The sequence below is a fragment of the Gobio gobio genome (genome assembly GCF_949357685.1).
Source record: "Gobio gobio genome assembly, chromosome: 11".
In the NCBI taxonomy this organism is placed as follows: Eukaryota; Metazoa; Chordata; class Actinopteri; order Cypriniformes; family Gobionidae; genus Gobio; species Gobio gobio.
Genome location: NC_137104.1, coordinates 14,457,184 through 14,484,338, shown reverse-complemented (window position 1 = coordinate 14,484,338; position 27,155 = coordinate 14,457,184). Strand labels below are relative to the sequence as shown.

Genomic DNA, 27,155 nt, shown 5'->3' with positions numbered 1-27,155 from the left:
ATGAATCAACACCATACATCTTTGGACTGTTTTGCTTAAAATATTTTTTTTCATCTTAAAAACCATATTTGTCATTGACCCATATACACTATATTGCCAAAAGTTTTGGGACGCCTGCCTTTACATCCACATGAACTTTAATGACATCCCATTCTTAATCTGTAGTGTTTAATATGGAGTTGGCCCACCCTTTGCAGCTTTAACAGCTTCAACTCTTCTGGGGATGCTTTCCACAGGTTTAGGAGTGTGTTTATGGGAATTTTTGACTATTCTTCTAGAAGTGCATTTGTGATGTCAGGCACTGATGTTGGACGAGAAGACCTGGCTCACGGTCGCCGCTCTAATTCATCCCAAAGGTGTTCTATCGGGTTGAGGTCTGTTCCTCCACACCAAACTCGCTCATCCATGTCTTTATGGACCTTGCTTTGTGCCCTGGTGCGCACTATATCTAAAACAAAATTATTTTTAACCTATACAATTACTTAATTATATAAATGGAGAAGAAACATTCCCAAGGATATGTTAGAATGCTGGTGACCATTTAATTCCATTGTGAACAATATATCTCAAAATGTCTTGTGTTCCACAGGAAAAAGAATGTCATACAGGTTTGGACGACATATGGGTGAGTAAAGAATGACAAGAGTATTCGGTTTTGGCTTAACTATCCTATAAACTAAGAGTTGTATTTCATATTTACACTAAAAATAACAAATATAGACAATACCAATGACATGGAATCATTATATTTATTTCTTGAATATTAAACAATGTTGATACAGCAGTAATATTATAATACATAAGGAAGGAAGTAACTGTACAACAGGATGAACGTGATTGTATGTTCGGAGTGGGGTTGCTGAATTCACGGCCTCACATCTTCACTGCCTGTGTGGTGCGGAGGGGGAGTGTAAGCTCCCTCTTTAATCATCTTCTCCTTCTGCTTACGGATCTCATATAATCGCTTTTGCTGTAAGGAGTGATAATTATGTTAGTAATGTGAACAACCTCAAATACATTGCTTGAAAATGTCACTATTTACTTACAGTCTTTTCGCGGTGCAAGCACTCGTAGAAGTCTTCCCACTCCAGTTTGCACTCCTTTTTGGCCCGGTTCTGGCCGATGCCGTGGGCGCACTCTATCCACTCCTTCTCAAAGGCATGACAGCGAGCGGCCCGCTTCTGTGGCTGTTCCCCACTCTGAGCCAAGAGCCACTGGTCCAGGTTAATCCCAAGCTTTGACTGGAGGTCAATGAACGGCATGATTCTAGGAAACTAATAGAAATATAATATGTTAAATAATGCAATCACGGTTAAAAACAATGAACAAAGCAGTTGTTCACTTTTGTTCTAATAAATTACACCTCAAGGTTATATATTTCTGGCACTCTTCACAGTGAATTGGATGTGCGTATAAATCGAAATAGACGCTCGTTCAAGGCGCACCAGGAGAAATATGTCATTAAAACACCACTCTGCCTCTTTTCATTTTCATTAAAAAAAATATAAAAAATTAATAGCCACACAAATGTGGTCCAGGCAACTCCTACATTATCTTCACTGCATGTATATTTAAATATCCTAAAAAATAAAGTTATGATACTTCGCTTTGCCGTCAGTCAAAATGATTTGGCAGACAACAAACTATAGATTCATGACACCAAAGATTGCCCGTTAGATCCACACAAGACGAATTCTCTCCTGTTTAACCACTACAGCGACATCCGAGTCAGCGGCAAACGTCAGAAGGACTGGCCGAGGAAAGGCTGCTCTCGCTGGGGTTAATGAGTGCTGAGCGTCCGGTGATTGCCTGGATCTCACAACTCCAAAAAACGCAAGATAATTTTTTTTTTTAAATAGGTGCTCTCTTTATAAAACAGCTTTAAACAACTACATTCTCACCTGAAAAAGTCTTTAAAAAAAATTGTGACACAATAGTAGTATTTTTAAATTATGCTGGGTTTCTCATCACTTTACCACGTGACAGCAGCAAGCAGGCTCCTGATTGGTTAACACGGCGCGAATAGACGGCAAAGTTCAGATTTTTTAACTTGGGAGTTTAACTTTTAACGTCTGACACGAATTTCGCTTCAAACACGCAAATGCACAAAAAGCACCAAATAAAAGCACTCGCGTATCGCACAAGACTGTCGATTCGCGCGAATGAGGCGGAATCGCGTCCATCACGCCACGTGTCTGGCGATAGACGCATTTCGAATGACGCAAATCGGCCATCTTGCGCGAGTGATTTTATTTGGTGATCTTTGTGCACTTGCGCGTTTGAAGCCAAGTCAACGCGTCTTTACACTGACTTAACATTGAAATCACTCGCTCCAGACGCTCTATTCGCGTTTGGTGTGAATGTAGTATAAGGGGACTTGCGGTAACGGTACATTAATTAAGGTCTTTATACACAACTGTAAACAGTTATGTGTAGTATATTGCATTTCTGTCAATAGATCCTCATAAATACTACACACTGCACCTTTAAGGCACTAAGGTCGGCATGAAACAGAAGTTGCGATAGTCTTTTCTTCCTTGTTGTGAAAAAATGTAGGTTGGGACTTAATTTTGTCCATTGGGATCGATTGGATCGTTGTGGTTTGCTATTGCTGCTCTCATGTGATTGACAGGTTACCCCGCGCCAGTAAACACGTCATCAGAGAAGAGATGTCATTTGAAGAGGTTATTTTGATGGAAGATTACGACGGCACATTCATTAATAAAAATTATTAATATGATTTGCACCGAAAAAAAGTTTATAATAAATACTGCAATATTCCATAAAAAGTTACATTTTGAATTAATGGTGACTTTAAATAAAACAACAAGAAGTGGTTATATTTGCAACTACTGAGTAATTTAGCTTCGAAGCTTATTACTGACATGTTCCGCTCTGACGACAGCGGACATGCCTAAAATATTATTCCGTATATTACAGCTATATGCCTTCGTTTACGTATTTTGCTTTCAACTAATATAACTTAAACGTTTTAGCGATTAAAAATTGAGTTCTTGAACGACCTAGTTCATTTATATGACTAGTAATGGAACATAAGCTGGCGTTCAAAAACAAAACAAGCGATCTGCCGGCTCATGTAATTAGTTAATAATCCATTAACATTTGCACGTATTTACTTAACTTTATCAGTGTATAATAAACAAGCTGTATTAATAGTCGTCCTCCTGCTGTTGGCTAACTTGCTAGCATAACGACAGGCCCGATAACGATACAGCACAATGTGTTTATTCTAATGTGATGCATGTACAGCAAAAGGTTAACATTAGTGCTGGTATATTTATGAACGTCACATATAAGAAACAAAAGCTCTCAAGTTGTAAATGCAAGCACTGACCGTTCGGTTCAGAGTCACTTTAACCTTCCACAGGCCCACAGTTCACCCACGACCGTCGGCTGCCGTAAACCAGACGCTGCTTGTTTACGCCACTGCTGCAAAGGCTCTGACGTTAATGTTGCACACGCACAGTAGGGGGCAGTGTTTGCACATTTTTGGTATTTTCAATCGAAGTATTTTGAATTGAAGCCTGACCCAGTGTTATTTTAGTATTAGTACATATACACGAAATGTAAAATATTCTATATATATATATATATATATATATATATATATATATATATATATATATATATATATATATATATATATATATATATATATATATATATATATATATATATATATATATATATATATATATATATATGTAAAAGCCTCTAAGTCCGTAAGCCGTTTTTCTTTAAAAGAAGCGTTTTTGTCAGGCTTCTATGGATAGGTTTCTACCTAACTACCGGTAACTTACTTCTGAATGGGCTGAGGCTGGGATATAGTTAACATCTAAACTGTAGCGCTGTGGGATTAGTGGGTTTGAAGTGAAAGTATGTTATTAACGTATACTATATGCGGAGAGCATTATCTCATTTTAGAGGCTTTTGCATCTGAACTCTTCATTTATTTCCAGTTAGTCATTTTAGTGCTTCTACTTCAGTTTTCATTTTCAGTCTTTTTTTTAATGGCATTAATCGTTTAGTTTAAGTTTGCCATCTAAAATGTATATTTTATTTACTATAGTTAAAAATTATTTTACTTAATAACCCTGCACTGAACCTATAAAATGTGTGTTGTAAAATTTTTACAATAACAATGTACCCAAGGTAAACATAACTTTAAATGACAATATTTACAGGTGAATTAAGCAATGTATTCTATTTCTGATTTATTTAACCAGTTTTTCACTCTTTAGTCCAAAAACAAACATCATGTTGCGAGAGAAAAAGGTCGCAGCCCTCAAAATATGCCATAAAGGAGGAAAAGAGCCAAAACTTGCCACAAAGGAGGACATGTTTATTTTTCATGTTGTTTCAAACACTCACAGCCAGTGCAGTTATCTTTGTGGGGATGTACAAAACAATGCCAGATTTAACACGCCTTCTCTTCAGCATATTGCTTAAGTAACTGAATTTAGTTAACACTCATCTCACCATAACCAGTTTATAGTCAAATTATCAAGTAGTTTTCACGATCCACTCATAAAGCTAAAAATATAAACGCATCTTCACACAACCAACAAAAAAAAAAAAAGAGAGAGAGAGCAAAAGATGTGACAACCACAAATCCATTTTTTGTGATTACAAGACAAAGCTAATCCATCATTACATATAAAAACTGAGGATTCTCTCTGCAGCCGAATATAATCATGAGATTCAGAAAGCATAGCATGTTAAGAACGCAAAACAAAAAAATTACAATATTTCATAACATCCAAAATTAAATAACAAAATCATGACTACGGCATTCAAACATTTCCCAGAGAAGCTGAAATCCAAAGAAAAGAGGGAGTGCATAAATATAAGCCTACGATGTGGAACAATGATAAATAGTGGGATAAAGTGCAGGAGTGCTGATCCATCCAACCCATCTCTCTCCGTCCATCCGTCCAGCTAGCGGGTGAAACAAACTGAAAATAAAACTGCAACTGCGATTAAAAAGCCATGTGCTTAAGTAAGAGATAAAATAGGCCAAAAATCATAATAAAATAACATTAATGACGACAGACATGCATGTGGATGGCAGGTCCATCCTCGATATACTATATGATTTAATACCCAGCAATAAAATCAACACTGGTAAACATGATCCACACATACATCCGTCTCTCATCTCTCAGCTCAAGAGGGCACAAACAGTGTTGTCAGTGAGTCACAGACTGTGTAAGGGATCTGAGTGCATGTGCTCGGTCTGTAAGGCAGGCAGTCAGTGATTCGAGTCAAACTGTTCGGATCAGTCTGACCTCTCTCGCTCTGAAGTGAAGTGTGTGTTCTTCTGTGCAAACCGGGCTAGCGTGACCAAAACAATACTAGCGCAGCGCATGCAAAATCATACAATTTCCAGGTCGATTTAAAAAAAAACGAACAATACTGTAATGTGTCATCCACATACAAACCACTCGAAAGCTCTCACGTATACATGTGCTTGGCGACATTTCGCTTTGTAGCATTATTTGTCTGTTTGTTTGTTATCTAAGGAAATTCTTCTGGCCACGGTGGTACCGATTCAACGCTGTTTTGTTTTGTTGTTGCTCAAGGCATTGCTCCATCGAGAAGTAAACACCAACTAATGAATAACAGTATGGATTTCTGAAGAGGTAGAGGACCTGTCCGTGCCCGTAATTAAGAGACGGGACAGGAGAGCAGAGCGATGAGCTGTCAGTTCCATGAGTTGTCTGGATGCAAGTAAGGTGTTTTACTAATTATAAAAAGCAGCAAAATAACATGTTAAGCGTTAACAAGTCAAAAGCTCAGAAACGGTTGGCTTTGTGCAATGGCGAGAGTCTCTCTCACACGTAAAGAATGACATTGTCGGGACAGTGCAGGCTGTCGGTGGGGTTCAAGGCTCTGCAGGTCGCCTGCGGCGGCAGGGGCGCGGCGTGGCAGCTCTTGGGGCGGGGCGAGTCGCAGTCGTCGGACGTGAGCTCCGCGATGTCGTCCGACTGCGTGTCGGACATCTCAAGGTCGCTGCGGATGCTCTCCGGCTGAGCGAGGGTGACGTCTCGGAGACCCTCCCTGAGTGACATTCCTGGCGACAGGCCCAGAGGGGAATCCACGACGACCCCGCTCCTGCGGGAGCTGCAGTCCTGAGGCTCCTCCCCCGAGCCGGGAACCATGGCAGCCGAGGGCGCAGCCAGATCCTCTTCAGTGGTTAGACACAGATGGCTCGGTTTAGTTTCGATGTCCACCTGGATCTCAAGATTAGTGCCCTCTCTGAAACACAACAGGTCATAGAAAAGGTGAGATGAAAGAAGTGTCATATTCTCATTTCCAGGAGTATTTATCAAAGCTGCTACTATTTCATATTTATATTGTGGACGCACCAATATTAAAATACTGGTCGATACCGATAAGCTAATAGTTATTTTCATGTTATAGCCATGGACCGATAATAGGGATTTTTAAAATGGTATAATATTTTGTCTAAATCAAAAACGCTACCATTGTATTTAGGCATCACAACATTATAAGGTACAGTATGAAAAATGGGATATACAAGTTTAGATTTGCTAAATATTACATTTAACAGCGTTATTAATTTATTTGTTTTTTAAATATCTACTTTAAGTTAGCTTTAGGTGACAGCAAAGGTGATCTAAAAGTAAAAATAAAGGATATCAATATGAACAATTAAAAACCCAATATTGATAAATTATATATATACTATTATTTCTGATAGTATGATTCAAATCGGCATATTAATATGATTTCTGAAGGATCATGTGACACTGGAGAGTAACGATGCTGAACATTCAGCTTTGCCATCACTAGAAATAAATGACTAAAATTTTTTTTATTTTTTTTTTAAATAATTGTAATTATATTTAACTATTTAACCGTTTTACTGTATTTTTGTATTTAAATAATGCAGCTTTGGTGAGCATAAGAGACATTTTTCAATAACATAACATCTTACTGACCCCAAACTTTTGAACAGTAGTGTACATTTATTTGTTATGCAGGTGTGTTTATTCAGAGCGACTTTCACACCTGTCAGGTAAGGTGTAAGAGGAAGTGATTGATCCTGCCATGCCCCTTGTGCTGGCACAGTCACTGGCCGCTCCCAAGCTGCCCGTCTCCCTGCCGGCACTTTCCTTTCCCAGCTCTGTCCCCTGCACCTCCAGCCTAAAACATAAACATGTTTCCGTGAAAACAAGAACACTACCCATATTTACAGTGTAACTCTTGTATATTTACCATACAGTACACAGAATAACCAAGCATTCCCAGAAAACCCACATACCTGCTGTATTTTCCTGTCCTCGCACCAAGCGCTCCTCCTGCTAGTGTGTTAAAGTGTGGCGTGTCTCCCAGTCCACCGGGGGCGACGGATAGGCCCTCGCTCGGAGAGGTGGTACTGAGGCCGCTGGCTCCTCCCTCCAAACTGCTCTCGCCCAGGCTGGGAGACTTCAGCGCTCGCCATGCATCAGCAACTACAGAGAGAAAGTGTCCGGTTGACGGTTCCATACGCTGAATAATAGATCTTGCCCAGATGATATCAGTTGATCAATCTTTTTTTTCTTACCTGTAATGGGCCCATCATCCTCATCAAAGTCTATCCTAACACCGCGGCCTTTCCCCCGGCTCACCCCACAGCCCCCACCGCGGCACAGAGAGATAGGCACAACACCATACACATACGCCAACATGATGGGGACACCAATGCCTGTAGGGAAGAGACAGAGATATGGAGTTATAGTCAACCTCTGGGATTTGAGTTAAAGGGAGAGTCGATGAGAAAATGTAATGTACTAGCAATTCAACGTAATGGACAATGCATTTCCGCTGCTATTTTCCCATAGCAAACCCTTATATTTCTAATAGGCTAACTGACATTCACAACTAATTATATTATATTATAGTCTATTATATATAATACTATATATAACTATAGTAAATATAACATTTAATATATTAAAACCAAATGTGCCGCACACGTCCTGAAAAGTGAAGCCAAAACCTTTCGATCGCCCCCCTGGTGGCTGGCTGCAGTATAGGTCGTAAACCCCGCCCACTCCATGTACTTGAGTCAAACTAAAAAAATCCAATTATCCAACACATTGATTTGGAAGATTGTTTCTGTCATTTTAGGTAGTTCTTAAAGGAACATGCCGACTTTTGGGGACTTTAGCTTATTCACTGTATCCCCCAGAGTTAGATAAGTCCATACATACCATTCTCATCTCAGTGCGTGCCATAACTCTGTCTGACGCACCATCCGCTAGCCTAGCTTAGCACAAAGACTGGAGGTAAACGCTGGAGGTTACTAAGGCTCCAGCTAGCCTCCTGCTCAATAAGTGACAAAATAACGCCAACCTTTTCCTATTTACATGTTGTCAAGTTCCTTGATCATTACACAGGAATGAGAGTATAGTTCCAAGCCATATCGGTCTAGAAAATCGCAACTTTTCATTTTCCGTCGGTCTTAGTACACAGTGTAACTATACACATCACAACATGAAAATAGGAAAATGTTGGCGTTATTTTGTCACTTATTGAGCAGTAGGCTAGCTGGAGCCATTTACCTCCACGGAGATGATAATGGTATGTATGGACTTATCTAACTCTGGGGGATACAGCGAATAAGCTAAAGTCCCCAAAAGTCGGCGTGTTCCTTTAACACATTGACGCATGTTCAAGTGTTCGTAATATCCAATAAGTTTGGTTTTGTTTAGTTATTTGATGCTATAAAACCGGGTTATAACGTCTGGGTAAAAACGCCATTTCTGGAATATTTTGGCTTAATTTTTCTACAGTGGAAGGAATTTGAGACAAGTTGTCCCTCTTTTATACAGTCTGTGAGAAAAACAATAATTTAGTAATGAGTTCCACAAACTTTAAAAATATCACAAATCGCTTTGTTCTTTTGTGTGACACTTCCTCAAGATTACATTTTCTCATATTTTCCATATACTGTGCTGCACTGAAAGTTGCGGTTGCCTCTGAGGCTAAATGCAGAAGAGATCGTCTATAAAATCCATTACAATGAACAGGAACTGAAGCTTTCAATCTTTACAAAGGTAGGAAGCAGAAGGAAGTGCCAAAAGAGTATCATAAAATATCATATAAGCAGTCTATACAATGTACAACGTGTTATTTTCCGTCTTCCGAGGCCTTATGATGGCTTTGTGTGATGAACAGATGGAAATGTATATTCGTTATTGATTTGCTGTTAGTCAATGGGTTGAACTTGAGAGAAATGGATCAGTCTGACTTGTGAAAGTGGCTTATATATTCCCTAAGCAGGAGAAAGTCAAACGTGTCTGGAATGACATGAGGAAGAGTAAACTATGCTTTTAAAATGACAAATCTGCTCTTTTTAAGAGATCCATTTTTCTATAGCATTTTATTCTAACATTACCAACTTATAAGGATGAATTGTTTTTGTAGCATTGCTTTTTCTAATTTGTAAAGGGCTTTTATTTTTGAGGAAAACGTAATGCATTTTTTCAGGATTATTCGATGAATAAAAAGTTCAGCGTTTGTTTTAAACATAAATATTTTGTAACAATGTAAAAGTCTTGACTGTCACTTTTAATTCCATGCATCCTTGCTGACTTTCTCTAAAAAAGATTGTACTGTTCACAAACTTTGAAACGCTAGTGTAAATATGAATGTACCGGTAATTGTTTTCAGGAATACCCACCCACACTGACAGCAGCGATAACTGGAGCTGTGATGATTGACAGAGCCACCCCACCAGTAATGGCGAGATTCCTCCTGTGATGTGACGTTTTCTTGCCCTCGTAGTGCGAGTGGATCTGTGACAAAGAGCATCTGTTATTGTTGCACTGTCACAAATGCGCTTTTATCTGCTAAAATAAAAGACCTGATTCTAAAGCTTCAAAATCGGAATCAAATCTACAAAACAGAGCAAAATATCCTCTATATTTTTCAGTAGGAAGTCATTGTACCATAATTATGCCGATATCAAACACAGTTAAGCTGGTTGAGCAACGTGGCAGACGAGAGGGAAATCCCCAGGCTTTTTAAGGAAATTCTGTTCCTGATAGCAGCTGATAAAGGTTTTTCGTTAACATCTAAACTGTAGCTCTGAGGGGAAACGTGATGTTGGCATTTCGCACCTTGCGTCCAATGTAAACGGGGATGCCGATAACCATAGCAGGAACTGCGATGCCAGCGATTAGAGTGATGCCCACCGGTGCACCAATCAAAGTGCCCAGCTGCCACAGAATCTTCTTTTTGCGACTCCACGGCTTCTTTCCCCAGAACGTACATCCTGATGGACTGAGAAGACACCATGTATAATTAATTTTAGATTTCGAGCAAGTAGTTTGATACATTCCCACTGATGGCAGGCAGAAGGTACCTGAGGTAGTGCAGGTCTGAAATCTCCTTCATACAGAGCCAGCAGAACTCGCAGCCGCACACAGCACAGGTCATGTGATTACAGCTGCCGTCGTTCATCTTGATGATGTAGGCACCGCATCGGGGGCAAGGCTTGATGTCATCAGCTGAGTGGGGATTAAAGGGTTGGGATTTAGAATTTGTACAGGCAGACAGAATCTGCTGTAAACAGTAAGTGCTGAGGAAGCGTTTAATGAATGTCAGACGGGAATACAGGCGAGAGGGACGTTAGCAGACTCCTGCTTTAATTCAGGAGGTTAGAGGGAAGCTAGAGAGAACTTGAGAAGAAGGAGAGAGAGCGCAGTCCTTTAGGGAAAGAGAAAACACACTAATCTGCAGGATACACTGAAGTGCGCAAGATGAAAGCGCTCAAGGGGGAAACACGTAGCAAATCAAATGATACGAGTGGCTAGTGGTACTCTGAAACACAATAAACCTGACAGGTAGCACACTAGAGTTTTACAGTTTATTTTTAGCCACTAATTTGTGGTAGTCTTTTGCGATAAACACTGAAGTGAAGGACTAACACACTAACACACAACATATACTAACTTGATACATTTTCTGAATCAAAAAAGTTAGAGGTGCTTGCATGTGTAAAACGAGGGGGGTTGCCAGGCTGTTCTGAGTATTTTTTGTCACTATGTGGTTGCTACGGTGATCTGGGTGGTTTCTAAGGAGCTGCAGGGTGCATATTACGGACCAGTGTTCAAGGTGATCTCTAGAATGTGGTTGCTAGGGTACTCTGGTTGGTTACCAGGGCATTGCTGTACAGTTACTAAGGTGTTCTGTTTTTGTTGCTAGGTGGTTGCTAAGAGGACCCGGGTGGTTGCTAGGATATCACTAAGTTGTAGCTAGGGTATTCTAAGTGGTCACCACTGCATTGCTATGCAGTTACTACTTGGTGGTTACTTGACAATTCTGGGGGGTTACCAGGGCTTCACTCTGTAGTTGCTAATGTGTTATGAGTGTTTTTGTTGCTATGTGGTTGCTAAGGATGGTTTCTAGGGCACTGCTAGGTGGTTGCTAGGCTGTTTTGGGTGGTTTCTAAGACATCACTAGGTCGGAGCTAGGGTATTCTAAGTGGTTACCAGGGCATTGCTATGCAGTTACTACTAGGTGGTTGGTTGGCAATTCTGGGTGGTTACCAGGGCTTTGCTATGGAGTTGCTAAGTTGTTCTTAGTGTTTTTGTTGCTATGTGGTTCCTAAGGAAATCCTAGTGGTTTCTAGGGCACTACTAGGTGGTTGCTAGGGTGCTTTGTGTGGTTTCTAAGACATCCCTAGGTTGTAGCTAGGGTATTCTAAGTGGTCACCACTGCATTGCTATGCAGTTACTACTTGATGGTTGCTTGACAATTCTGAGGGGTTACCAGGGCTTCGCTCTGCAGTTGCTAATGTGTTATGAGTATTTTTGTTGCTATGTGGTTGCTAAGGAAACTCTGATGGTTTCTAGGGCAGTGCTAGGTGGTTGCTAGGCTGTTTTGAGTGGTTTCTAAGACATCACTAGGTCGGAGCTAGGGTATTCTGAGTGGTTACCATGGCATTGCTATGCAGTTACTAAGGTGTTCTGAGTGTTCTTTTGTTGCTAGGTGGTTGCTAATGTGATCAGAGTGGTTTCTGCGGGGCTTCTAGGTGGTTACTAGGGGGATCTGGGTGGTTTCTAGGACGTTGCTAGGTGCTTGTCTCCTAGCCCAGGTAAAAAGAGCTACAAATCTCTGATATAACAGTCTCTAGATATGGCTTGAGTCTCTCCTTCACTTTAAGTTTATGAGACAGAAAATGGTGGACTGATGGTTGAATACTCACTGTGTCCCTGTTCGGCCGTGTAGCTGGGTGAATGGTTACTGTGTGTTCTCAAGGACAGCGCCCTCTGCTGGCGGGCAGAGTCACAGGTCTGGTTAGGATGCCAAGCTTGCTTGCAGTGGTAACAGAACTCAGCACCACACCCTTCTCTCCGACACACCAGCCTGGGGCAGCTGGCACATCCAGAGGCGATGACTGCAAAACTGGCAGGAGAACAATGCAAATAGGTCAACTAGAGAATCTATGATTTAGGTAACATGAGATATCATTACACCTAGATTTGTGCGATCAACACTTACACAGAAGTACATGCTACAGAGATAGTATCAGACTGTAATAGTATGGTATACCATGGTACTATATGATTATCATATTCATATACACTGGTATTTTAGCATAATGGTAGTGTCTAAACACTGATTATAGTAATATCCTGGTATTTTCTGTAAATGTAGCTGAGGAATATGTGGACCATGTAAATGTCTCAGACCTCACATATCTTGTTTTTTATTACACCATCTCTAAGCAAGAACATAATCATGATTATGGTCACCGGTAACTTTTAATAAGATTGCAGTCACAGCCCAATGGAGCAGTATGAATAGACTAGAATCTGAGTATGACGACGTCAGGCTAGAAATTGCATTTGCAACTCTGCAATTCTGACTTTTTTTCTTGCAATTTCAAGTTTATATCTTTCAATTCTGACTTCTTTTCTCAGAATTGTGATCTTAAAAAGTCAAATTCTGAGGAATTTTTTTTCCAAACTTTTTTTACTTACAATTCTGGGAAAACAAGCTTCCATAGAATGCACTTATAGAAATTACCAGATTAATTTTCTTTTGACAAACCCCTCACTGTGTTCCCTACTCAGATTCTTTGTAATGTCAAAGATGTCCTTTTAAAGTCAAGAAAAACATTAGCAGGTACAGACACTACTACATTATGGAAAATGAGAGGGAGGATTTATTGCAGTCAATATGTTCCAGCTGTGAGAGTTTCCAAGTATTCAAGTTGCATTTTATTCCTTTCCTATGAACATTACTTGTTTGCCAAATTCTACTACAGACCTCAGATAAACTACACAGATAAGCACACTGATAATCAATAAACATTATTAAATCATTAAAAAAACCCTTAACGTTAAATCTCTGAAGAAATCAAATTTTTTTAAATTATTATTTTATGGCTGAATAAACAGTGGCAATAGATCAAGCTGATTTCCCCCTTCAAGTTAAAATAAAACTTCCTTGTCTAACTTTTGCTTATGCGTGACTAAAACAATCCCTTTAATTTTAAGTGCATGTTTTGACCTGTTGGCCGAAGTTAAAGCAGGTTCTGAAGAAAGCATTCCTCCTCCAGCTGACACCTCATTAATCAGCTCAGCTGCAATGGAGAACTGTAATGTCCTACACAAAGAGCTTCCAATTACCTGCACGTACTGACACACACACCCTACATGTAGAGTCAAGCCGAAGCCGAGCTCATTACACATGATTACGGTATCCCAGAACACTCGCTAGGATTGAAGACAATGAAATCAACACTCTATTTTGAGGCTCGCAAAGACGCCGTCGCATGCACACACGGTCAAGTGAGTAGCCAATGATTGTCTTAATCAAATGCCAGCCTCGGTTACCCATAGCAACTCTGCCTCTGTGCCGCATCTCAGTTGCCATGGCAACATACGACTGCCGAGCCGTTCCTTTCTCCCATTGGCAACTCTGGACTTTCAATCAAGCTGAAGCAGAGCTGGTTAGGGGGGGGCTGATGGGTAATAAGCAGCACCATGGACTGGAACTGATACTAAGGCAGCAAAATCTACAGGGGAAGCTTTTCCGTCAGAGACACAAGGGGCTGTTTCTGAGACTGAATGAACAGAAAAGTGTGTGCTCTCATTGTCTAGGCAAATGAAGGTTCACATCTGGGTGAACCTTAATGCATCCTGCCGCAAAAAAACTCACTTGTTTCACAACCTTATATGATGCAACCAACAAACCAGCCAATAGTGTGATGTCTAATGGACAAAATGACCTTTTTGGAAAATTTCCAGGCCATCTGAAAGCCCCTCAGTATCAGTCGTGGGCCTTTTAGGAAGTGGCAGTGACGCAAAAAGAATCATGTCCCTTTAATGTAGGTCATCAGCACACCATTATGATCGACAAACCCAGGACTGGTTGTAAAAGGCCTCTGAAGTAAATTACACTTTCTCAGAATGACACATCAGCTAAACTAGGCTTTCTACACAAGCGCAAGTGTTCCCTATAACTGTCCAAGTGCCTCCTACACTTGCCAAAGCACACAGAACAAGCAAACCTGTGAAATATGTCCCCTTACTTCCATTGAATCCGACGAAGATCTGCTTTACATAGAAGTGCATTTAATACACTAAAGTATGTGGATGCCAGAATACCACACCCTTGCTTTTAATTTAAAAAACGTTGGCTTTAATAAAGAGTCGGTTCTTCCTAACAGCTTCCATTCTCTTGGGAAGGTTTTCCCACTAGATGTTGGAGCATTGCTGGATTTGCTCCCACTCACACACACGAGCATGTTGGGCGAGAAATTTCTCAACCAACGTTTGGGCAATTTTAAGATGCCTACACACTAACGAGTGTCTGTGGGATATGAATGCGTAAGGTCTGTTTTGAGGGTAGAGCTGTGGGAAGAGCTGTGTTAGGCTGATATCAAGAAGGCATCCGGCTAATTGGTTTTCCTCTCTGAAATTCTCATTGGTCAATGGATGCTTACGTCAGGGGCGATTATAGGATTTCAGTCTTAGCGGGGCCCTGCCCAGGCACTAAACATGAACTGATGTGACTCAGTAAAGTGTCTCTTGCCTTCAATGCCAGAAATCACAAGTTTGCGCAATTTTTATTTATTTTTAGGTAACACTTTATTTTACAGTGTCATTGTTACACATGTTACATGTTAGTTACTGTAATTATAACCATAAATTATGCATAATTACATGCAATTAATTAACCCTAACCCTCAGTCGAACCCTAACCCTCTGTAGTAAGTGCATGTAGTTAATTATTATTACTCAGTCCTTAAAAAACACTGTAATACCGAAACCTTCAAATAAACTGTAACCTAACCTAAGTTGCACCAACATTAATTATTTACAGGAACACTGAAACTGAAATCATATATTTCATTTAGCCAAAAACGGAAAATAAAGTTTCAGTACATTTGGGTAATTAGGTAACTTAACTCAGTATGCTGTTCAGAGTGCCGTGTTCTCAACGCGTAAAGTGAATTATTGTCAGTTTTGGACGACTATTTTAGGTTGCTTTTAACAATAATTTTGATGCATCACAATATAAAATAGCATCTGATTTTCAGCAGAAGCATATCAGATAGAGTAGCAGATTAGGTTGCATTTTATTTGTGATTCCACTCGAACCGAAAGCATTCAAATGAGAGAAATGAAGTGTGACAGGTGACCATGCCAAACACTGCTGACCTATGTCACCTATGACCGTTTCTGCCAATGACTACAGGGAAGGATTATACTTAATGTAACAAACATTAAAGTAATGGGAGGATTCATAGTGAGGTCACTTCAGATACCAGGAACAATAGATCAGCAGACATATCTGATGTTATGTGTCAGAGAAAATAGGAAATGAGACTTTTGATTTGAGGGAATTTCATTCTGTCTGATCAATTTTTATTATATATTTTATGAATTATAATCTTTGATTTGTCCCCTGCCTTCAATTTTCAACTTTTGGATTCACTTCATCCCAAAGATCTTCACTGGGTTTCATGTTTTAGGCTATTCAAGTTCTATCACATTATTTACTCAGTAAATAATTTCAATAATGAAACTGAAATGTCCCTTCCCAGACTGTTGCCACAGGCAAAATTACCTAGAACATCTCTGTATGTCGTAGCATGACACGTCTTCACTGGAATTTAGGAATCTTGCCAAACTCAAGCCCCATAAGCTTTGGCAATGTACCGTATACAACACAACATCTCCTATTCAAAACAAACAGGGTATCGCGTATCTTTTACAATTCCCTGACATCCCAACCCAATCCCAGTCTTACCCACAGTCGGGAGCGGGACACCATCTGCAATCAGGGTCCGACGCCAGGCAGCGGCGCAGCAGGAACTCTTCATACTTCTCCATCAGGTTGGGATCGTCCAAGATGAGGGCCACCTGCCGCGGGGCAAGTCGCTCGGCGCACTCCGGGCAGCTGAGCTGCACTCGGCTCTCCGTAATCTCGATACGGAAGTACTGCCTTAGACAGCACAGGCAAGACCGGTGGCTGCATCCCTGGAGCTCAGGAAGCTGCTCCGCAGGTTGACGCACCAGGCACAGGGGACACTCGAGCAGTTCTTGACCTCCCAAAGAGGCCTGGCTAGCGGATAACGGCTCAGCTGGGTCAGCCGTAGATGGCTCTGATGAAACATTTGTGGGTGTGGGAGGCTGGAGGAGCTGCTGTTGCTGGAGTTGTTGCTGTTGGTGCAGCTGTTGCGCGAGAGGAGTGCCCACATTAGCCTTGTTCCCCCTGGATCCACGTTTGCCGTGGAAGAGACTATGAAACGAGATCCTGCCTTGCTTCTTGCCCGGCCCACGGCATTTCGGATTGGGAATGCCACTAACAGAGGAGTGGGGTGATTCAGAGTCCTTTTCAGATCCCATTTCCCAAGAACAACCTTGTATTGTTCTCCCACTTGAGTCCTTAGAGGTCAGAGGAGTTCTTGTGATGCACCTTGGTTCCTTCCACGGAACGGTTTCAATGAAGCCAAAAACCTCAAGAACACTTACAAAAGAATGTTTGTCAAGCCCTCAACAAATTCCAGTTAGTTTCCCCGTTGGGAGGATTCCATTAATGAAGTAATTTCTTCCTCTTAGTCGTGTATCAACAATAAACGGAAAGATGAATTGAGCCAAAAAAAGAAAGGGATGGAAAGAAAAGTCCCTTTGCTCCTACGATCTTCTTGTAAATGTCAAAAAGAAACCAGGAAACAAACACAAATAGTTTGCACCCCGAATAAAAAACTGACAGATACTGTCAATTAAAATGGGGCGTTTAAAGACAACTAGGAAGTTTTAGTAAAAAATGGCTCAAGATATCGTAATCCTGAGGGCTTGTCTTCCGTCGTCTAAATTCACAGAGCCAGCATGAGTGTGCTCCAGTTTGCTGCTCTCTCCTTCTGAATCAGCCGGTCTGTTAAGGAAGAGAAATAGCACAGGAAGTTAGCACAGGGCACAGACAGCCTGCAGGAGGAGCATGCTCAGTGCGCGCTCACGTACACACACACTCCTCCCTTCTTTTATTCTCAATCTCTTTTCGTTTCATGGTTAACTCTTCATGCTCTGGACTCCTGAGGTGACTGTCTGACAGTACTGATGAATAAACCACTTAGCAGGTGATTAAAAAGGACACAGTTGATGAAGTAACTGGTACTGTGACATTAAACTTGTTAAAAACTGACATCGCTCATCAAATTGTCTGTCCTTCCATCTTGTGTTGGATTTTACTTCTCTCATTTTCTTTGTGTCTCACTGTGTATGACACCCTCTCATCCTCACTCTCTCACACACTCAAGCGCTCCCTCTACACTTCACACTGCGCTGCTAGTGCAGTTGCCATGGTAATTCCCACTATGAACACAGCAAACAAGGACCCTCACAGTGACTCTGGCCCTCATGAACACACACACACACACGGCAGATATTAACACCATACATCACATAACGCATGAGCGCATGACTCCACTGGACTTTATTCATTTATTTATATTTGAAAGGGGACATCAATACGGTTGGCAAATGTCATACTAACCTAGGAAATGGTTTTGTAGGCCAACATAATGTGTCAAATATTTCTATTCAGGGAATATAAAAAAACACATACTTTAGCTACACAAACTCATCTAAGACTGATGTGTCCTGGTTTCCTGATCTGATGACCCCTCAACTAATGCCTGCGTAGCACAAATCTGTTTACTTGTGCGAGGGGGAAGGGAAAGAGACCACCATGCTAGTGTAAAGCTGTCAGTGCTCTTATACCTCCAAGTATGAAAACAGTAGATTTGCTAATGGGTCAATGACAAAAGTGTGTTTGTTTTTTTAAAATACACATGCCGTTCTTAATAATAAACTGTTTGTATTTGTATCATGTTCATATGGTTTTTTGGTTACACTTTATTTTAAGGTGTCATTATTACTGTGTAATATTAATTAACAACATGTACTTACTATAGGGTTAGGGGTAGTTAGTAAAGGTATAGTTGCATGTAATTATGCTTAATTTACTGTTATTACTATGGTAAGTGCATGTAACATATGTAACAAGGACACTGTAAAATAAAGTGTTACCCTTTATTTTAAGATATCTTTGTTACCGTGTAATTATACATTTACATACGGAGTAATATTAAGTAACTACACATACTTGCTTTTGGATTAAGATGAGGGTTTGGTTTGGGGTTAGTTGCATGTAATTATGCATAATTTATAGTTATTATGGTTGCCTTTATTTTACAATATATGTACTCACGTGTACTTACTTAAGAAAGTACTGGGTAACATAAGGTACCTAACTACATGGGTTAAGGTTAGGTTTAAGTGTAGGTTCAGGGTTAGTACCTAGTTATTTACCCAGTTATTGTAATTATTCTTATAAGTACATAGTACGTATGTACATGGGGAACAGGACTGTAAAATAAAGTGCTACCGTTATTAATATAATAACTACATGTAACAATGACACTGTAAAATAAAGTGCTACCAAACTTTTATACCATTTCAAGGGATTTTAATAATAGTAATGATTTGAATGACTTAAATTTGAAAATGTCATGTGGTGTAACCACCAAGTAAAAGGTAATAACATATTTTTCCCTACACCTTGAATACATTTGAATACAAAAAAGTTGTAAATATACTTTAAGGTAAAAATCTTTTTCCAAATATCAGACTATTAATTCATAAATATTACATTTTTCTAAAAATCTAATTTTGAACTAGACTTGCCTTGTTATAAGCAAATGTGTATTTATTATTCAGTGAAGTTTTATGTAAAAAATCTGTATTTTTAGGTTTTATTTTCAAGAACGTCATTCTTTTGTCTTCATTACGATATCAGGACCGTTGTACCTGACATTCTTTTGTCTTTATGCCCCCACAAAACATATAAAAATGAACATGGATTAGGTGGTACAATTCGGAGCTCTCAAAAAACTCTCGGTTTACATGTTGTAATTACGATTTCTATGAGGATGTGCTTTTACAAGTCGGAATCTTGTAATTACAGTAATTTCGACATAATGTGCACGCACCTATAAAATGAACGATGAGCATATTCATATGCAATGTTTATGCTAGGGTACTTTAAAAATACCATGATTATTTATTATTATTATTATATGTCCAAAAACACAATATTAACATGGTACATGTAAGCACTGTGTATGACCAAGAGGGTCGCTGCCTGTTTTCTCCTGGCTTTCATGGATATGCGAGATACTCAGTGACAGCAGTCAGTATGACCCACTTTTACACAGAGAGCTTTTACATTGCTCACAGCCACTGTCCTGATGTCTTGACCCTTTGTGACAGGAGGATGCAACAATCTCCATGCCCTACGTGCTCTATACTGTAAGTGACTAAGAGACACATTAAAAATGCAAGAGACTCCGATGGAAACTGGAAAATTCAATACGATCCCAGCAGATCTGCGTATTCTAAACAGGCAGATTGAAGATGTGGGTGTTGAATCATAGCAGGTTCAAAGAAAAACAGTCTCCACTATCTATTTTTCTATCTATCTATCTATCTATCTATCTATCTATCTATCTATCTATCTATCTATCTATCTATCTATCTATCTATCTATCTATCTATCTATCTATCTATCTATCTATCTATCTATCTATCTATCTATCTATCTATCTATCTATCTATCTATCTATCTATCTATCTATCTATCTATCTATCTATATATATATATATATATATATATAACTTGGGGCTGAGATGGTAATAGCCCTCCATTCCACTTCAGCAGCCTCTTGTAATGCAACCGATGACACATAATTACCATCTGTGCTCTCTGAGGTTTAGTGTGTGTGAGGGATGCTAGCGGGTGCACAACAAACGCTGTTTCTGGAAAATCTGTGTCGCATCTCGGTACCAAAGTGCAAGTTAACAAAGTGCAAGCCACTGTGTGTGTGTGTGTGTGTGTGTAATGGGCGTGGCTGAGTTTGTACAACAGAAGTTGCTGTATTATTTATTAGCCGTGAGTGACATGTCGATTCACAAGAAGCTCTTTTTTTCTGCAGCTGGAAATCAGTAGGCTGGTTTTTCCATTTAGGAAAGAGTTTATTTTAAAACTTTGAAAGCGGTTGGAACAATCCACAGCATAAGCTCGCAGGCTTCGTTTGATGAAGGATGCATCTCTGCTACCACAAGTTTGGGCTCGTTCTCGCAGGTTTTATCACTACAGTCAGAGTTTGTAATTACAAGCAGAGTATATAAAAGCACACGCACACGAGAGAAAACATCAAAAAGGTTACAATCGGGCAGAAAAGGGAAATTTTGTGTTGGTCTGGGATTTTTTTGTTTTGTTTTGAGGTCTAAAGGTGTGAGACCACACTGGAAATCTGGGATTTTTTTTATATTTACACCAAGAGAGAAACAAAAAAGTATATGATTTAAAAGCATTAATAGAAACATTTAGGATTTTGCACTATTTCTAGATCAATAATAATCAAACGTAAGCTTATGATCAAATTGTTATGCTGATAATATAAGTTGTAATGACAAAATATATTATTTTGAAAGGAATGCAATGGTCTCATATTTTTCAATAAATGTGTGTAAATATACATAAATGTTGTATATATACATATACTACATTTATCATATTTTACACTATTGTACTACTAACGGTAAAATTGAAGATTTTTACTGGGAAATGTACCAGTGAATTATTTATTTAGAATGTCGGTAACCAAACTGCTGATGGTCCCATTAACTATAGAATACTATGGAAGTCAATGGGACCCATCAACTTTCATATTGAAAAAAAGGAAACAATTGCTGCTGAAGTCATAATGAAAGCAAATCCTTACCACAGACACTTACTGTAAGAGACGTCCCCAATAAGGAACAAGAATAGGCTATTATTTTCATAATCTCTACTAGTTTTTTTATCAACATGTCACAGAGGGATTCAGAATCAGAAAATGAATTATTAACAGAAACCACAAATGAACCACGTAGGCTACAAATCAGCATAGAATGAGGACACAACACAATTCACAAAATACTCTGAATTAAAAGCTGCATATAGGCTAATTCAACACTCAACACTTCAACGAAAGGAAAATATAGAAAATAATTGCGCATAGAGTTTGGCCTCCCGTCTGCATGTTACTGACAAACTCATTACCTTGAGATAAGACAGAGCTAGACTGACACTGCCTCTGCGCTTCCGCCCGTGTCAAACCCTGAAACCGCACCTCAGCACTTTCGTATCATCCTACAGCCCCAGACTGTGGCTCAGTCGGTCTCTATCTCAGACACACACACACACACACACACACACACACACACCAGTCACATGGCCCATCGGTGTACAGGTGGTCTACTGGATCTCTGGCCATTACATAACCATTTGGGTCACATCTGAAGCTCTTATTGTTCTTAGCAAAGCCTGCATGTGTCCTGCTGTCTTGTTGTCCGTGTGCAACTTTATTAGAGCTGCACGATTCTGGATAACTCAAGAATCACGATTTTCTTGTCTAAAATAGAGATCATGATTCTCCCTCATGAATCTGAATAGACGACTAAACAAAAGCAAGTATAGAGGTTCTGACAAAATGTTGATATTTAATTCATTTGAATGAGTTAATTAAAAAAATCGTTTGAATGAATGATTCAATGACTCATTCATAAAGACTTCACTTGTTTCATTAATGAATGAATCAGCATTTTTGAACAAATCTCTTAAAGGGTTAGTTCACCCAAAAATGACACCCAAGTGACTGTTAAAACTGTGTTTGTCATTGAATCATTAATTTAAAGGGTTAGTTCACCCAAAAATTAAAATAATGTAATTTATTCCTCACCCTCATGCCGTTCCACACCCGTAAGACATCCGTTCATCTTCGGAACACAAATTAAGATATTTTTGTTGAAATCCGATGGCTCAGTGAGGCCTGCATAGGCATCAATGCAATTTACACTCTCAAGATCCATTAATGTACTAAAGACATATTTAAATCAGTTCATGTGAGTACAGTGGTTCAATATTAATATTATAAAGCGACGAGAAGATTTTTCGTGCGCCAAAAAAATTAACTAAATAACGACTTATATAGTGATAACCAATTTCAAAACACTGTTTCATGAAGCTTCGGAGTGTATCGAATCAGCGAGTCGATTCAGCGGCCAAAGTCACATGATTTCAGCCGTTTGACCGGTTTGACACGCGATCCGAATCATGATTCGACTCGCTGATTCGTTTCCGCTCCGAAGCTTCATGAAGCAGTGTTTTGAAATCAGTTATCACTATATAAGTCAATATTTAGTTTATTAGTCAATATTAGTAATTAATATTGAACCACTGTACTCACATGGACTGATTTAAATATGTTTTTAGTACATTAATGGATCTTGAGAGTGTAAATTACATTGATGCCTATGCAGGCCTCACTGAGCCTTCGGATTTCAACAATAATATCTTAATTTGTGTTCCGAAGATGAACGGACTTACGGGTGTGGAACGGCATGAGGATGAGGAATAAATGACATTATTTCATTTTTGGGTGAACTAACCTTTTAAATGAATGATTCAATGACAAACACAGTTTTAACAGTCACTTGTCTCCACCTACTGGTGTAGCGATGTAATTAATACAAACGTTGTTCCAAAGTCCATCTCACTACAGTGGTTCTACAATCATTTTATGAAGCCAAAACAAAACAAAATAACGACTTTATTCAACAAGTTCTTGTCTTCCGTCTAGGCCTCATACATGAACTCATGAAGCACCACGACGCATGCGCGAGAATGTGACGTAGCGCCAGCGTTTGGGCATCCAGGAAATGCACACTTTAGCCCCATTTTGAGCACTAAGCCAAGACCTAAAGCACGATCAATGTAGAATTCACCCTTCACCGGAGTTTGATTAACAGGCGATCTGACCAATCACATCGCCTCATTGTTTGTCCAACAAAGCACTCAGTAGAGTTAGTAGATTAGCGTCGAACTTGAAAAACGGTGTTTACTGACGTCTTTCCGCGGTTGAAACAACATTTCTTTTAGTGTTCATTCATGTTTATTTAAATGCTTATCAATGAACTAGAAGGAAGAGATAATCGGTTCACGAGCAGCTTTAACTGAGGCGCTACAGCGATCACAACACATTAAAGAGCCACAAAACGGTATTTATTGTTTACATTTCTTTAAAAAATGACAATTTCAAAGTTGAGATTTTGTTTCATATCAAAAGTAACTTGCTCTGTCCTGTCTGTCGGCGTGTTGTCAGTGTCCTCTGCTCCGCTATGTATTTTCTCTACGTGAGAACATGTGTGTGTGGCGTGAGAGCCATGGCTTGTCGGACATAGCAACAGTAACTAAAGGGGGCGGGCCTTTGCGAACGGTTAATTCAACAGCTTAGATAGGGCGCGTCTTCCTCTGCTTGTAAACAAAGCTCCTCGCTTCCGGGTCATGTGTCCGAACGCCGGCTCGTGGTGCTTCGTGAGTTCACATCAGAGGCTCAAACAGAAAACAAGAACTTGTTGAATAAAGTCGTTATTTTGTTTTGTTTTTTGCGCACAAAAACGATTCTCGTTGCTTCATAAAATTACTGTAGAACCACTGTAGTGAGATGGACTTTGTAACGACGTCTTTAGTACCTTTTATGGGTCTTGTGAGTGCAAAATATATTACTGCCAATGGAGGCCTTTCTGAGCCATCGGATTTCAATAAAAATATCTTAAATTTGTGTTCCGAAGATGAACATGAAAATATTGTTGAATGCTGATTTCACACAATAAAAAGGCGATTGAGTGAACTCACCCATTAATATATTTTTGGTTGGACTTCATGAACTGGTCAGGATTCGGTCAACTTCTGATTACACGTACAGTACGTATTTTAACCTCTCCATTTTGATGGAGGGCAGGAATACTGACAGCGGGTATAACTAACCCATTAGATGAGTTGTTATACTGAAAGGGATAGTTCATCCAAAAATGAAAATTCTGTCATCATTTATTCACCCTTTCTTTCTTCTGCTGAACACATGACATGACGAGAGTGAGGCGAGCTGACTGACAAGACGATGGCAGAAGATTTGGTTTCAAAGCTAAATGGACAAGCTAAATATTTTGGATTTAAACCCAATGGTAATAGGGAACCAGCAAACATTGAGGTAATCTGTCAAATTTGCCTGGTGACGGTGGCAGCATCCGGTGGTAACACTTCGAATTTACATACACACCTTCAAGCTCACCACAACAACGAGGGTGCCGTGCTTATTCATTTTGTTAATAAACGTTCTGTGTTTAATATAAGCGATTTTGTCATTGTAATGTTTTGTTGTAAGAATAATGAACCCACCATTCAAGCAATTGCTGCCCCTAAATTGCCACTAATTCGAAATGAAAGTAAAATGTGCACAGGCATTCATAAACTCTAACGTCGCCCCCATAGTGATACTAGTATTACCGGTGTTGTCACACGCCGATTAACCGGAGGGAAAATTTCCTCACCGTCACATCCCTACTACACAAAAGAAGATATTCTGAAGAATATCGGGTAACAAAATAGTTTATGGAATCTCGTTGACTTCCATAGTATTGGAAAAAGCGTTCCATGGAAGTCAATGGGGTGATGACAGAATTTGAATTTTTGAATGAACTATCCCTTTAATGAAATCTCTTTAAGCTGTGAGTCTGTGTGGAGCAGGTGGTTGTGTTGATCCATGTTGATCTATTCTCCAGTTCACCTCATCCTTTGTTGTATCCTCATAGAAATCAAAATCTCATTTAATGTATGCATTATCATGAATGCGCTGTACAAAGATTCACTAACAATTCTCAAGAAAAAACATGACTAACACCAGTACAAACTCACAGACTATTGTGTGAGGGAGGCTGGTGCAACAGAAAAAAAACAGCCACCGGTTCCTGTGAAACCAAAGACCTTGATTTTATAAGTTCTTGACAGTCACGTGGTGGTTTACGGTAAAAAGGATAACCCAAAAATTCAGAAAAACAAGGCAAGAAAGATTGGAATTAACCACATGTTTGCTGAGGCAAAAGAAGAAATGAAACTGATGTCATTCTGTGCATTCCTTGCTTTACACTAGATGGAGAAGTGTTACCAAAACTTCCAACACGTGTACAGTTACAATGAATTCATGAAATACTGTAAAGTTCACGACGAACTAGTATGCTCTATATTTAGCAAGGTGTTGTTGAGGAAGCGACACCACAAAGAGACTCAGCGAGAGTTAACAAAGCAGTCCAGGAAGGACAAAACCTATCCTCAATAAAAAAAAGTTACGTACACACACAAAATACGTAAATATTTTGGAGGAATTATGTTTCATGTAAATATATAAACATCAAATATAAAATATTTAAATTTGAGCTTTTTGCATCCTGCCTAGTTCAAATGTTACTACTAAAACTTAAGTAAATCACTATTAGCAACTGATTTAATATATATATATATATATATATATATATATATATATATATATATATATATATATATATATATATATATATATATATATATATATATATATATATATATATATATATATGTACAAGGGTTTTTACATTAGGGTGACCAAACGTCCTGTTTTCCCAGGACATGTCCTGTTTTCAAGTCCTGGCCTGGCCCTAATATAACCATTTTCTATCCATACAGAGGGGGCATACTTTAAATGTATTGAAATTAATAAGGAATCTTTGAGTAGCCTAAACTTCGAGTATCATTTGAGTATCTCATTGCCGGGCTGAGTGTCCTGGTTTTCGGTAATCAAAATATGGTCACCCTCCTACATACATGTAATAACATGACTAAATATTTAATATTTTATATATGAATACATACACACACACACACACACACACACACACACACACACACACACACACACACACACACACACACACACACACAACAAATAATATATATATATATATATATATATATATATATATATATATATATATATATATATATATATATATATATATATATATATATATATATACACACACACACACACACACCTGTTATGTAAACATTTAATCTTTGCCAAGTTTAATAGCCAATTGGTAACATCGCCAATGTATAAAACAGCTAGTTTAGTAACTATTTATTTATTTGTCTCGCATTACCGCACTTAAAGAAGAGTGTACAGTAAAACAAAACAATGTTGATCAGGTTCAAGTGGCCTGTCACCCAACTGGGATATGTGAAATATCACACAATGATACCAAAACACTTGGTCAACACCAGAACATCACTGTATCTCAGAATCATAGAGCACAAAACGGATCGTGAGGATTTTAAAGCGTATCCTTGACGACAGGTCTGTTGGGCACTTACCGTACAGATGGATCTGATAGTATTGAAAGCGACTGAGGCAGAATAGGGCGGTACGCAGTGAGCTTCGGTGCTACTGTACACCATGTACATTCAACCAACTGTCTTGTAAACCTGACAAATCTCACCCTAGAGGTTTCCGCTACAACAGTCCCCGAACATCTGTCCGAGGGGAAGATGTCAGTCCCTTTTTTGCTGCCCTATCCGCGATATTTCACAGATTATGTCCGCAGCTTGATTCTCTTTTCCATTCACGTCACCGAGGAAAGCCCCTGCGCGTGACGCCACTCGCGTACGAGTAGGAAACCCCGCCCACT

General features: G+C 39.3%; 2 protein-coding genes across 3 annotated transcripts; both read right to left on the bottom strand.

The window, feature by feature from the left end:
* Window positions 1-730: 730 nt before the first annotated feature.
* Window positions 731-3,445, bottom strand: ndufs5 (NADH:ubiquinone oxidoreductase subunit S5). Its single transcript, XM_079828974.1, has 3 exons — window positions 3,356-3,445; window positions 1,047-1,274; window positions 731-970 (listed from the first exon to the last, which is right to left on the bottom strand). The coding sequence occupies exons 2-3, from the start codon at window positions 1,260-1,262 to the stop codon at window positions 866-868; spliced, it is 321 nt and encodes a 106-aa protein (XP_079685100.1). The 5' UTR covers window positions 1,263-1,274; window positions 3,356-3,445; the 3' UTR covers window positions 731-865.
* An 899-nt stretch (window positions 3,446-4,344) lies between these two features.
* Window positions 4,345-27,109, bottom strand: rnf19b (ring finger protein 19B). Of its 2 annotated transcripts, none has more exons than XM_079829849.1 (10): window positions 26,842-27,109; window positions 16,300-17,427; window positions 12,242-12,441; window positions 10,397-10,541; window positions 10,152-10,314; window positions 9,713-9,827; window positions 7,592-7,732; window positions 7,310-7,499; window positions 7,057-7,191; window positions 4,345-6,279 (listed from the first exon to the last, which is right to left on the bottom strand). In XM_079829849.1, exons 2-10 carry the CDS (start codon window positions 16,896-16,898, stop codon window positions 5,856-5,858), a joined length of 2,112 nt encoding a protein of 703 aa, XP_079685975.1. In that variant the 5' UTR covers window positions 16,899-17,427; window positions 26,842-27,109; the 3' UTR covers window positions 4,345-5,855. The 2 variants fall into 2 exon arrangements, with proteins under 2 accessions (XP_079685975.1, XP_079685976.1); XM_079829850.1 differs by having other exon boundaries at window positions 26,967-27,099.
* Window positions 27,110-27,155: the final 46 nt, after the last annotated feature.

Coding starts and splice junctions, on each gene's coding strand:
- ndufs5 (XM_079828974.1), bottom strand. CDS start 1,262: ATGCCGTTCATTGACCTCCAGTCAAAGCTTGGGATTAACCTGGACCAG. Junction 971..1,046: donor GCTTGCACCGCGAAAAGACT/GTAAGTAAATAG, acceptor CACTCCTTACAG/CAAAAGCGATTATATGAGAT.
- rnf19b (XM_079829849.1), bottom strand. CDS start 16,898: ATGGGATCTGAAAAGGACTCTGAATCACCCCACTCCTCTGTTAGTGGC. Junction 10,315..10,396: donor TCAGACCTGCACTACCTCAG/GTACCTTCTGCC, acceptor GTGTCTTCTCAG/TCCATCAGGATGTACGTTCT. Junction 7,192..7,309: donor AGGACAGGAAAATACAGCAG/GTATGTGGGTTT, acceptor TTTATGTTTTAG/GCTGGAGGTGCAGGGGACAG.